The following is a 13,963-nucleotide window of genomic DNA, read 5'->3' on the forward strand; positions in this document are numbered from 1 at the left end:
TCTCCCCCTGTTACTTCTGGTTATTTTGCCAATTAGTTTAAAATATGTTTTGTCTGGTTACTGACCCTCCTTCGTTACTCTATCGCTCATGGTTTTGAACACCTTTATTAAATCAGTTGACAACTGTCTCTGTGCTAAAGAAAACAATCTCAGTTTATCTAATCTCACCACCTAACCAAATCTTTCATCCTTCAATATGATTTTGTTTTGAAATAAATATTGACAAAAGAACAATATGTTAAGCAGATCTAAAATTCAAGCAATTTATTGTACAAAGAGTGCATATTCCAGAATACCAACTATAAGCAGAATACACCATCATGAAAAGAACAAAGATTGGAATAGCTGCAAGCTACAATTTATGCTTAAAGGTGTTTAACTTTGCTTTCAATTTTGCTACAGTATATTGCAAGTGGTGCAATGTCTACCTGTCCCCAAGGACCTTGATCCAAATGGTAAAGCACTGCTTTCAAATACTGCCCAAAATAAATAGGATTTATATTTATGCATTTTAAAAAGAATCGACTAATCATCTCAGTTCAATGGATAAACAGAATTGAATTCCTTCTTCAGGAAAGGCTGGTTTTGTGACTGGCTAATCACGTTTCTGAAGCTCGTTTGTTTAATCCATGTTACTGAACTGAGGGCTGTTCTGCCATTGCTCTCTGCGTGGTGCTCTCCTCTGTTTCCTTAATCTATTAAATGGACGAAGGCCATACAGATTGTCTCTCTGTCCCCTGCCTCTCTTTCTTTGACTCATCCACATGCTATTCACCAGTGATTGCCCCGGCGAATTCTGCAGACTCTGGAACACATTCTGCTGACCCACCTGCCTCTCATTACAGTTGAAGGTCAATGCCACACCTACATTAGACTTCATGACTCTGGATACATTGTCTGAACTTCCATCAAAACATCTCCCCAGTGCTATTTCCTTGGCTGTCCTTGGATCCTGATCAGTTACTGTGTAGATTCCATAGTTGTGGCCAAGAGGATCGAGTGGAGCCAACATGGTAAACTCACTGGTGTCATTGTTGACAGCAAGAGGAAGATGGTTAACCAGATATTCCTGTAACATATTGTTCACACTTTCTCTGTGGCAGTCATTTTGAGGGATAATCTTTACTAATGTGCGGTCAATACGTTCTTGGTCATAGAGCATTCCACTACACTTGAATTCCAAGCAAACAGCAGAGAGGCCCAACTGGTCCAGAGCACGAGTACTCCGCACATCACGAATGCCGTAAATCTTTCCAACTGTCCGAGGATGAGTCCCTCCCATGTTTCGAGATCTCACAGTGATCTCTTGGGGGCCGTTGAGTTTCACCTTTATATAACAAGCTCTGAATTCCAATGGTCTTGGCCACCAAGCAAGGTAATCTTCTGTCCAACTCATTGGGTCATCCTCATTGAAAGCTACAGTGTTATAATCATATCTGTCTCCTTCTACTCTGTAAAATCGGAAATGGCCTGCACTAAATGAAGCCTCTTCACATTCTTTTAAGTTTTCATAAGGGTATATAGGACCATTCATTTCATCTGGGACATTGGGAGTGGGTTTGGCTACGTTAATTTTAAAAGCTGTCTTCTTAACTTTGGTATCTTCATGATCTGACCGTCTATATTGCAGTTTATTTAAGTAAGACTGCTGAACACCGATTGTATTCGAATTCATTCTAGGGGAGGATGCCACTGCCTCAAGTTCTTCTCCTCCTAGAGTTGCCATCACATAGGCAGAGTAAGCATCTGGCTGTTGGTCATCACAGAAAGCTGGCACGCAAGCTCCATTTGAACCAGTAATAACACTGTCAAAACGACCCCAAGCCCTGGGATTAGAGGAAAAGCCTTGCATGGGTTCTACATTAACAAGTGATACAACAACTCCTTCTATCTGATCACTTGACATAAATCGGTCACTTCGAAAGGTTCTGACTTTCACATAGCATCTTCTACTTTCAGGGACATCAAGGTTAAAAAGTCTTCTCTCTCGAATCTCCATATTGCCCACCAGGAAGGTTCTCTCTTCTCGTTTACCTCTTCGGCTTCTAGTAAACGTAAAATCACCTTCTTCTTCCCAGAAGCCTGTTTCAGGATTGAGTGACCAGAGCTTCATTTTCTCCAAGTGTTGTGGCATTTTAACCTGTGCTGAGTCCAGAAAAATCTTTACTTGTCCCGCATTGAGGCTTTCCATTGTTGCTTCATCCATAAAATCTAGAGAAAACATGCCGTATGTCCTCAGAGGAAGAACATCACCTTCTTCATTGATGAAATTCAGATCACTCTGAGCTGCTGAAGCTAACGAAATATCCCTTGGATCCAAGAAAGTTACACTGGCTTTGACTAAGCCCCTGTAGATTTCTCCATTCTGTCTGTAGAAGGAGTTGGGAGGAATCTCCAATTGCGCTACAGGATTTTGGCTTTCTATTTCCCCCAGGGAAATGGAATTGCTAACAGAACAATCCAGAGTGACAGCTGGCTTCTTCCTTAAAAGTTTAACCTCATGAAACACAGAGCCCCCTTTTTTGTTAAAGGGCAGAACCTTTGTTGTGTTGACAAACTTTTGATACCGATCCACAAAAGTGAGCACTAACCGATCTACATGTGTAGGAACCTGAATGGAGAATGTTCCCCTGTACCCAGTCATACTGATCTTCTTTCCACCCATGAAAATCTGTCCAAACCTCATGGCTTCACCATTATCAGCAGCTACTGCACGGCCGCGGACAATTGCCCTGGTTTCAATGCACTTCTGACAGCCACAACTGCTGACCACCTTGATGGGAAGCACGTATTTAGTGCAGGAGATCATCCTTTCCTCCAGTTTCACTGCCCCGCAGCAGTTGGCAGTTGCATCTTTGCATCGTAACTCTGGCTCCTGCTCTCCTGCGCACGTTGCTACAGGACATTTGCCCACATTATAATAAAAGGATTGAGTCAGATTCTGGTAACAGTCATAAGGAAGTTGTATTAAGTGACTCTCAGGTTTGGGGTTGCAGGAAGGAGCACTGGGAGCTGTGAAAACAAGAACATTGACATTAAACCTGGGCTTTTATTTTATATCACATCTCCATGAAGCATCTCAAAGCATTTCATATAGGATAATTTTTGGTATGGTTGATAAGGTGACACAGGAAGATTCTATAAAAGGTGACTGTGCATTTTTTTTGAAGATATGCTTTGAGGGAGGAATGCTGGGCATCATCCCATGAGAATTCACTGCTTTCCTTCAGAAAATGCCACAAGGTCTTCAACATCTACCTGATCACAAAAGAGGAGGAAAATGTTTCTATCTAAACTCTGTCACTACTGCACTGGCATGTCAACCCAGGTTAGCATGCATTGTCCTGGAACCTAATCTTATTACTCAGAGGTGACAGTGCTACCAGCTAAGCCAAGCTGTCACAAATTTAAATCTCAAAGGCTTTCAAATTTGGCCAGAGGCCATTTCTTGGACATGAGCTGGCCTACTAAGCCACAAAATGGCAGCCAGGAAGCACACACATTGCCACTGGAAGCTTGCCCACCATACTGAAAAAAAGATATTGAGGGCTGAAGCCTGAAGCAGACATTAAGTCCTTGGCACATGTAAATAAGGGGCTGAATGCTTGTTTAAGCCCTCGCATCAGGATTAGTTCGCGCTGAGGCAGCCAGCACCATTAAATGTCAACCCGACCTGGGGAAACATTTCAATGCAGTACAGAGGGAGTGCTGCATAGTTGGAGGGACAGTAACCTGATTGGGCGCTGTCCTGTTGGACAGTCAGTAGTGAGGGAGGGCTGCAGTTGTATTTTTGTTGAACATTTTGAATCATTTCTTTAAATGTTTCCCACTGTTTATCTAGCATCATACCTTTTAGTCTATTTTACCACTCAAACGCAGCTAGCTCTCCCCTCATACCTATGTTATTGGCTTTGTTTAAGTTTAAGATTCTTGTATGGGACTGGAGAATGTTGCTGTCAAACTCAGTACAGAAGTCAATTTTATTATGACCACTCTTCCACAGAGGATATTTTACTGAGATTACTAATTAACTCTGTCTCATTACACAATACTAGAGCTAAAATAGCTTTATCATTAGTTGGTTCCACAACGTACTGTTCCAAGAAAAATTTTGTGAAAGCATTGTACAAACACATCTTCTAGACTACCTTTGCCTTTACTGAGGGAGTGCTGCACTGCTGGAGGGCCAGTAATAAGGGAGTCTTGCACTGAAAAGAACAATACTGAGGGAGTGCTGCACTGTCAGAAAGTTAGTACTGAGGGAATCCTTAATTGCTGGAGCCAATGTCACATTGAAGCCCCACCCACCCTCTCAGGTTGGTATAAATATTACCAATGGCACTATTCAAAGTATATGATTTTGTGAAAGCAGGGGAATTTTTTTGGTATCTCGGCCAATATTTGTCCCTCAACTACCAACTAGAAGGACAAGGGCAGCAGATACATGGGAACACCACCACCTGGAAGTTCCCCTCCAAGTCACTCACCATCCTGACTTGGAAATATATCGCCGTTCCTTCACTGTCACTGGGTCAAAATCCTGGAACTCCCTCCCTAACAGCACTGTGGGTGTACCTATACCACATGGACTGCAGCGGCTCAAGAAGGCAGCTCACCACCACCTTCTGAAGGGCAACTAGGGATGGGCAACAAACTGCTGATCTAGCCAGCAAAGCCCACATCCTATGAATAAATTTTTTAAAATCTCGAAAACAGATTCTCTGATCCTTATCACATTGTTGATCGTGAGATCTTGCTGTGGTCAAAGTGGCCACTACATTCCCTGAACTACACTTCCAAAGTATAGAAAAGCAACATACTGCAAATGCTGGAAATCTGAAATAAAAACAGAAAATGCTGGAAAAACTCACTAGCTCTGGCAGCATCTGTGGAGAGAGAAACAAAGCTAATGTTCTGAACCCAATATGACTGCCAGACCTGCTGGAATTTTCCAGCACTTCTGTTTTTACTTCAAAAGTAATTTATTGGCTGTAAGCACTTCAGGGTGTGCCGAGGCTGTGAAAGATGCTATATAAATGCAAGTATGTCTGGCCTTCTTTAAAAAACTCTCTGGTCAATTTTTTCACTTGTGCACTAAGTAGAAACATGGGTCTAGATCTTTTTCAGGCATTAACCAGCTTACTAAGGTCCCATTATAGGCCATAGGATAACCAAATTCCAGAACTTCTTACAAAATGATCTCTAGCTGTGATAAAAAGGTGTTTAATTATTTACTTACCTAGCACAGTAAGTGTCGCTGGCTGGGATTTAATAGAACCTGCTGTGTTACTAGCTCGACACATGTATTTCCCAGCATGTTGTGGCTGCAGCTGCTTTAACACAAGTGTACTGTCATATCGATGTGTCTTCACAGGTAGCAAAGAGCCATTATGATACCTGCAAAGATATGAGTGGGAGACAAAGGAGAGAACCACACAGGATTTAAATGGAACAGACAAACACAATACATTGACTCAGAATTTCCCACTGCCACCTCAGATCTGGAGCAGGTTGGGCAGATGTGGAGTCATAGGCCAGAATTTTCCAATCCCCCTGGACAGGGCCGGTGAACCATTGAAACCTCCATTCGCCTTGGCAGGACTGGAAGATCGCGCTGGCGTGAGGGGCTGGAAAATTCCAGTCATAGAGTCATTTAAAGTACAGAAGTAGGCTATTCGGCCCATTGAGTCCATGCTGGCTCTCTATGGAAGAATCCAGTCAATCCATTCCCTTGTCCATCCCCATAAATCTGAAAGTTTATTTCCTTATTTCCAACTGGGAATCTGGTTGCAGTGGATTTTTATCTGAGCCATGGTTTGAGCCCACTTTGGGGTTTCCCGACCAATTATAAAGAGCAGCTGGGGTAACACGGAATCTGTCAAAGGAAGGATTTCTAGTTAAAGGGACCCCAGCAGGGATCAGAATGACTGAATGGGACATTGAATTGTGTGGCTTCAGCAACCAGAGGAATGGAGCTGGGACATGTGAAAGTCGCTCCCTGGGTCTTGGACTCTTCCCTGGAGGTCCTGCTGTGGGATCTAAGGGACTGAAATGAGGTCATCTTTCCCAAGGACAGGAGGAAGAGACCAAATAGGTGTGGATGGAAATGGCTGAGGAAGTCCGCAGCAGGAGTGTGGTCCCTCCAACCTGGAGACAGTGCCTCAGCAGATCCAGGGCCGTAAGAAGTCAGAAAAGGTGAGTGAAAACAGTTTCAGGTGCCAAATTTCACTCTGCCTTTCCCAGCATTTTCCTGTAGAGCACTCCTCAGAACAGCCTACTTCGCAGCTCCACTCATTCCTCTCCCTCACATCCCCATCAGATCAGCCAACTCTCTCAGTCACTGGACGGGTAATCCAGAGACCCAGGGTAATGCTCTGGGGACCTGGGTTCAAATCCCACCCTGGCAGATGGTGGAATTTGAATTCAATAAAAATCTGGAATTAAAAGTTTGATGATGACTATGGAACCATTGCCAATTGTTGTAAAAACCCATCTGTTTCACTAATGTCCTTTAGGGAAGGAAATCTGCCGTCCTTACTTGGTCTGGCCTACATGTGACTCCAGACCCACAGCAATGTGGTTGACTCTTAAGGGCCCTCTGAACAAGGGCAATTAGGGATGGGCAATAAATACTGGCCCAGCTGAGGAGAAGGCAGCTGGTGCTGTCATTGTTGGTGTTGCTGCTCCTCTTGTCAGCAAACTATGATACATTACTCTCTGCCTCTTCATCTAAGTCATTAATATAGATTGTAAATAGCTTTGGCCCCAGCACTGATGCTTGTGGCACTCCACTAGACACAGCATGCCAACTTGAAAATGCCCTATTTATGCCTACTCTTTGCTTCCTGTCCATTAGCCAATCCTCTATCTGTAGTATAAGGGTCTAGCACACATAGGGTTAACATGAGACTGAATACAGTAACATCCATGCAGTGATGTAAAAGAACATATAGGGGTTAGTCTAGTGTTGGACAGAGCCATGTGCATAAGCAAGCATGGAGACAGCTCCTAGCTATGAGTCTTTACTGTATATCTGTACATTGTTTTTGTAGTTAATAAATACATACAGTTAACCTACTTTAGACTACAAAGACCGGTCAAACAATAACCAACACCCTAAACATGGTGGCAGCGATTGGAAAAACCCAAAACCTCACAAACAATGCAGAGAAAAGCTAAAATCTGCAAGACTGACGCAAATTTCGAAGAAGCATTCTGAGCAGGAGATTCCATGGGATCTCCTGGAAGTCCAGCTTCAATTCCCAGAGTGCAGAGGCAGCAGACTTAGCAGGGGTAAGTTAAAACTTTTAAACTCCAGGATAGAGAAAGTCCTGAGAAACTTTTAAATAGATCAGTGGTCAGAAATTGCTGCCAAATTAGGAAAACAGCGCCATTTTGCGCACTTTGAAATGCTTGTGAATTTTGCACAGCGCTTTCCATCGTAAGCACTATTTTTAACACCTTCTTAAAATCAAGATCCATTTCAGCCAGCAAGCGTCACTGAATAGCATCCTCTTGCACACTACAGACCAAACGATCCCTGAGCATATCATTCTGGGTTTCCCCAAAATCACAATATTCCGTTAACTATTTTAATTTCACCACATAGGTAGCAATGGTCTCTCCTGGGGCTCTATTCCGTGAATTGAACCTGAACCTTTGCATTGAGGGCTTGGGTGGAAATGGCCCTTAACGGGGTCTACTAATTTACTGAAAGTCTTCAAATCTGGGGCACTGAGGGCTGTCAAGCTTTGAATTAAACTGTATATATCCCTCGACATCCAGGGTTCCTTGGATTTGTTGGTCCCATCCTTTATCTGGAATATGTTGGCTCTGTACTCTCCCTATTTCCTTCTTGAATGAGTCCCACTGCTCTGACACTCATTTATCTAAAAGTAGCTGCTCCCAGTTCACCCTGGCGAAATCATATCTGATCTTAATAAAATCGGCCTTCTCCCAATTTAGAACTCTGATTTCTGGCCCATCCTTGTCCTTTTCCATAACAACCTTGAATCTAACGGAGTTATGATCACTATCTGAAAAATGCTCCCCCACTGATACCCATACCGCTTGCCTGGCTTCATTCCCTAAAATTAACTCCAGGACCACCCCTCCCTCTTGTAGGACCTCCTACATACTGGTTTAAAAAGCTCTCCTGGATTTTAAGAATTCCATTTCCTCTAAACCTATCACACTATGACTAACCCAGTTAATTTCAGGGAAGTTGAAATCCCCCACTATTACTGCCCTATTATTTTTACACTTCTGTGAAAATTGCCTACATATCTGCTCTTCTATTTTTCTGACTGTTTGGGGGCCTATAGTCCACTCCCAGCAATGTGATTGCTCCTTTATTGTTTTTCAGTTCTACCCATATGGCTTCATTTGAGGAGCCTTCTAAGGTGTCATCCCTCCTTACTGCTGTACTCGATTCCTTGATCAATATTGCGATACCCCCTCCTCTTTTACCTCCGTCCCTGTTTTGCCTGAAGACTCTATATCCTGGAATATTGAGCTGCCAATCCTGCCCCTCTCTCAACCATGTCTCTGTGACAGCAATGACATCATACTTCCATGTGTTAATTTGTGCCCTCAACTCATCTGCGTCAGACTCCTTGCATTAAAATAAATACCATCCAACCTTGCCAAACTCCCTTGTGCCTTAACTGGCCTATGAGTTCTATGCCTTCCAGACTCACTTGCTCTCTCTTCTAATTTTGGCTGTTCATCTCCCCCTGCGGAACCTCCTTTCGGGATCCCACCCCCCTGCCAAGTTAGTTTAAACCCTCCCCAACATCCCGGCAAGGATGTTGGCCCCATTCTGGTTCAGGTGCAACCCATCGCCTTGTGCAGGTCTCACCATCCCCAGAAAAGGTCCCAATGTCCCAGAAATCTAAAGCCCTCCCTCCTGCACCATTTCTCCAGCCACGCATTCATCTGGACTAACCTCCTATTTCTATACTCACTAGCGCGTGGCACCTGAAGTAATCCAGAGATTACTACCTTTGAGGTCCTTTCTTTAATCCGCTTCCTAGCTCCCTAAATTCTGCTTGCAGGACCTCAACCTTCTTTCTACCTATGTTGTTTGTACCAATATGTACCACGGTCTCTGTCTGTTTGCCCTCCCCCTTTAGAATGCCCTGCAGCTGTTCAGTGACATCCTTGACCCTGGCACCAGGGAGGCAACATACCCTCCTGGAGTCACATCTATGGTCGCAGAAACGCCTGTCTGTTCCCCTTACTATCGAGTCTCCTACCACTATTGCTCTTCCCCTCTTTTTCCTCCCCCCTGTGCGGCTGAGACACTCACAGTGCCATGAGCGTGGCTGCACTCCCCAGAGGAACCGTCACTCTCACCGTTTTCCAACACAAAAAAAATGGTTCTCGAGCGAGATGCACCCTGGGGGTTTCCTGACTACCTGCCTGACACTTTTCTTCTGACTGATGGTCACCCATTCCCTCTCTGTCTGCACTTCCGTAAGCTATGGGGTGACCACGTCTAAAAATGTGCTATCCACGAAACTCTCAGCCTCGCGGATACACCTCAGTTTCTCCAGCTGTCGCTCAAGCTCCGAAACTTGGAGCTCAATTAGCTGCAGCTGGTGGCACTTCCTGCACACGTGGACGGTCAGAGCACAAGGATTGTCTAGGACTTCCCACATGTTGCAGGCTGTACATAACATGGAACTGAGCTACCCTGCCATGCCTCTAGTTGAAAAAAAACCTTACTTTAAGTTAAATACAATAAAAACGTTAAATTATTTATGTACTTTAAATAAAAACTAGATCTCTTACCTTTCCTTCACTTAATCTATTTTAAACTGGAGAAAAACCTGGAGAAAAATACTTACCCACTATTCACCAATCAGCTGTCACCTTTGTGCTGACATCACTTTTTGAAGCTTCTCCGCACTTGTGCTGGTTCTGATCTCTCCACCGCTGTCTTGTGCTGTCTTGTGATATCACTCATTATTTTTAACAAGAACTGACTGCAGGACACTCTTCCCAGACTGCTTTGCTGCGATGCTGACTGCAGGACACTCTTCCCAGACTGCTTCACCGTGATGCTGACTGCAGGACACTCTTCCCAGACTGCTTTGCCGCGATGCTGACTGCGGGATGCTCTTCCCAGACTGCTTTGCCGTGATGCTGACTGCAGGACACTCTTCCCAGACTGCTTTGCTGCAATGCTGACTGCAGGACACTCTTCCCAGACTGCTTTGCCACGATGCTGACTGCAGGATGCTCTCTGCGGGATGCTTTTCCCAGGCTGCTTTACTGTGATGCTGACTGCAGGACACTCTTCTCAGCCTTGTCATAGAGACATTACATATCCTTGTCATAGAGACATTAGAGCTCAGAAGGAGACCATTCAGCCCATCGAGTCCATGCCAGCTCTCTGCTGAACAATCCAGTTAATGCCATTCCCCCATTCTATCCCTGCAGCTCTGAAAGTTTATTTCTCTCAAATGCCCATTCAATTTCCTCTTCAAATCATTGATGGTCTTTTTTTTATTCATTCATTGGATGTGGACATCACTGGCTAAGCCAGCATTTATTGCCCATCCCTAATTGCCCTTGAGGGCAGCAAGTTCCCGGTCATTAAAGAAAAATGAGTAAAAAGGTTCTTCTTCACATTCCCCCTGTAACCCTTGCCCAAAACCTTAAATCTGTGTCTCCTAGTCCTTGTACCATTAGCCAATGGAAATTGTTTTTCTTTGCGTACCCTATCTAAACCTGTCACAATCTTGTACACCTCTATTCAATCTCCCCTCAATCCCCTTTGCTCTAAGGAAAACAATCCCAGCTTCTCCAAGGTAACCTTGTAGCTAAGATTGCTCACCCCAGAACCATTCTGGTAAATCTCCTCTGCACCCTGTGTTCAAATCTCTCCATGATCTCACCCCTCCCGATCTCTGTAACCTCCTGACAACTGCCTCCCCACACGACACCTCCCCCCACCCCCCATCCCTCCCAACCCAAACTCTTCAATTTTCTGATTCCAGTCTTTAGTGCATCCGCCTGTTCATTTCACCATTAGTGGCTGTGCCTTCAACTAGTAAGTGGCCGTGTTCCAGAACAGTAGTTTGAGGAGGGTATTAGCTACAGAGATTGCAGAGATAGGGAGGGAAGAAACCATGAAGCAATTAAAAACCTAAATACGATCATTTTAAGTTTAACTAAAAAGGGTTCTTACCAGAAGTACTTGTCTGGTGGGGGATTACACTCAACTTTGCAGCAGAAAGTTACACTTTGCCCCACACGTCTGACTTTGCTCATCAGCTGTTTCCTCATAAACGGCTTTTCTGCACAAAGACCAAGATTTCGCAAAATCAAACAATTCTAATAGGCTGTGAATGATCCTGGAGTGATGGTAGCATTGGTTACATTAATTGTTTCCTGGTTATGTAGATTGGTCTAGGTGACTTTGTACTTATCTTCCAGCCCTTCCCCTGGCCCAACTAAGGAAGTCAAGGACAGTATTAAATTGAAAGAAAAGTCATAAAATACTGCGAAGACGTATGGCAGTCAGAAGATTGGATAAAATATAAGGAAGAGCAAAGAATATTAATAAAAAAGGGAGAAATTGGTGTTTGAGAGAAAGACAGCTAGAAATATTTAAGTATTTAAAAAGGAAAAGAGTAGCTAAAGTGAGTGTCGGTCCCTCAGAGAGTGAGACTGAGGGATTAATAATGGGAAACAAAGAAATGATGGAAAGATTGAACAGGCATTTTGTGCCCATCTTCACTGTAGATTACACAAAAATCATACCAAGAATAAATGTACCAACAAATTTGAAAAGCTTAGCAGTTAACTGTTCCCTGGTACATTCTCCGTGGCAATACTTCTTACCAATTAGAGTCCACTTGCCAACCAATTAGCACCCTCTTCTCATGCAGTATACATTGTTGTTCCCTTCGAAATTTGGTATTCTTGCGTCTGCCTGATGACTGCAAGACAAAAAGCTTTGACAGCATGTCTCATTTCTCAGCAATACTCAGTTCGGTACTACCAAGTGACTTTGTATACTACGATCACTGAAAATCAAGAGGTAAAAGGGAGAGCAGAACTTAAAACAATCACAATCATCAGGGAAAGGTGCTGGGAAAACTATCTGAACTAAAGGCTGACAAGTCCCCAGGTCCTGGTGGCTTTCATCCTAGAGCTTTAAAAGAAGTGGCTGCAGAGATAGTAGATGGTTCTGATCTTCCAAAATTCCCTAGATTCTGGAAAAGTCCCAGTGGATTGGAAAACTGCAAATGTAACACCTCTATTCAGGAAAAGGCAGAGATGGAAAGCAGGAAACTATAAGCCAATTAGCCATTCAAAGGGAAAATACTAGAATCCACTATTAGGGTTCAGGCAGAGTTATCATGGTTTTGTGAAAGGGAAATCATGGCTGACTAACTTATCAGAGTTTTCTGAGGAAATAACAATCAAGGTAGATAAAGGGGAGCCTGTAGATATGGATTTCCAAAAGGCATTAGATAAGGTGCCACACCAAAGATTACTTCACAAGATAAGAGCACATGGTGTAGGGGGTAACAAATTAGCATGGATAGAGGATTGGTTAGCTAACAGGAGGCAGAGAGAAGGGATAAATGGGTCATTTTCAGGTGGAGTACCACAGGGATCAGTGCTGGGTCCTCAACTATTTACAATCTACAGCAATGATTTAAATGAAGGGACTGAGTGTGTAGTAGCTAACTGTGCTGATGACACAAAGTCAGGTAGGAAAGTAATCTGAAGAGGACATAAAGGGAGGAATTTTCCAGCCCCACCAAGAGAAAGGCCGGAAAATTCTGGCCAAAGAGCCTACAAATAGATATAGAAAGTTTAAGTGGGTGGGCAAATGGTGCACAATGTGGGAATGTTATGAGACAATAGTTGGTAAAGCTGAACTTAAAAATCCCAGAGAGAAACTTTAAACAACTATCATAACCTATATTTTTAAGTGGTATGTTTGACATATAACTCTAAATTCAGGAATCAAACCACCTGTTCTCGAGAGGTTTTATATTAAGCTAAATGAAACATTTTATTAATTTACACAAGTTAAGTATATACACATGGCTACAAAATTATTACTATCATAACTTTTAACAAATTCCCAAACTAATCTCCATTAAGGCAACAGCAACCCATAAATTGAACCAGACACCAGGCAAAGCATTTTCACCTTACCAATTCAAAATGAGGCTCCTCTCACTTTGGTTCCTGTGGAGACAGTTGAAGGCTCACAGCTGCTTTGATGTTACATTGCCTCTGCCCTGTACACACGGAAACTGCCATCGGTTATATCCAGTACATCTCATTGAATGTAAATTCTCATTGTATCACCAGCCTCTTTGAATTCCGCCTCTTCTAACAATAAAACCCCTTTCATAGTACCAATTTTATTAATAATATAAACACATTACTTGGTCTTTGCTAGCTAGGTGCCAGATTTCACCCCACTTCTTGAATGCTCTGTTCAAAAAATGCAAATGCACTCTCACTCTCTTACATCTCAAAACTAGTACACATTAAAGCACCTAGGCTAGCTGGCTTTAATCCAATTAAGACACACACAGACTAAACCTCTATTTTTAAAAGGAAAATATTTTTCAATAATATTATATACATTAATAGCTTCATGACAGGAAAATGTGAACTTGTTCACTTTGGCAGGAAGAATAGAAGAGCAGTATATTGTTTAAATAGAGAGAGATTGCAGAACTACAGTACAGAGGGATCTGGGTGGCCTGGTACATGAATAACAAAAACTTAGTGTGCAGGTACAGCAAGTGATTAGGAAGGCAAAGTGGAATATTGGTGTTCATTGCAAGGAGAATTGAATATAAAAGTAGGGAAGAGTTTCTGCAATGGCACAGGGTCTTAGTGAGACTGTATCTGGAGTACATAACATATGAATTAGGAGCAGGAGTAGGCCATTCAGCCCCTCGAGCCTGCTCCACCATTC

The 13,963-nt window shown here is 43.2% G+C and overlaps 1 protein-coding gene across 1 annotated transcript in view; it reads right to left on the bottom strand.

Moving 5' to 3' along the window:
- Positions 1 to 249: 249 nt before the first annotated feature.
- cilp (cartilage intermediate layer protein, nucleotide pyrophosphohydrolase) overlaps positions 250 to 13,963 on the bottom strand; it is a 60,405-nt gene continuing 46,691 nt past the window's right edge. Inside the window, exons 6-8 of the mRNA XM_078530213.1 lie at positions 11,198 to 11,306; positions 5,240 to 5,397; positions 250 to 3,012 (exon numbers count right to left, since the gene is read on the bottom strand). Coding sequence (XP_078386339.1) covers positions 623 to 3,012; positions 5,240 to 5,397; positions 11,198 to 11,306 — 2,657 coding nt within the window. The 3' untranslated portion in view covers positions 250 to 622. The remainder of the gene's footprint in view (positions 3,013 to 5,239; positions 5,398 to 11,197; positions 11,307 to 13,963) is intronic.

Source organism: Cetorhinus maximus, chromosome 26, assembly GCF_964194155.1.
Source record: "Cetorhinus maximus chromosome 26, sCetMax3.hap1.1, whole genome shotgun sequence".
NCBI classification, from domain to species: Eukaryota; Metazoa; Chordata; class Chondrichthyes; order Lamniformes; family Cetorhinidae; genus Cetorhinus; species Cetorhinus maximus.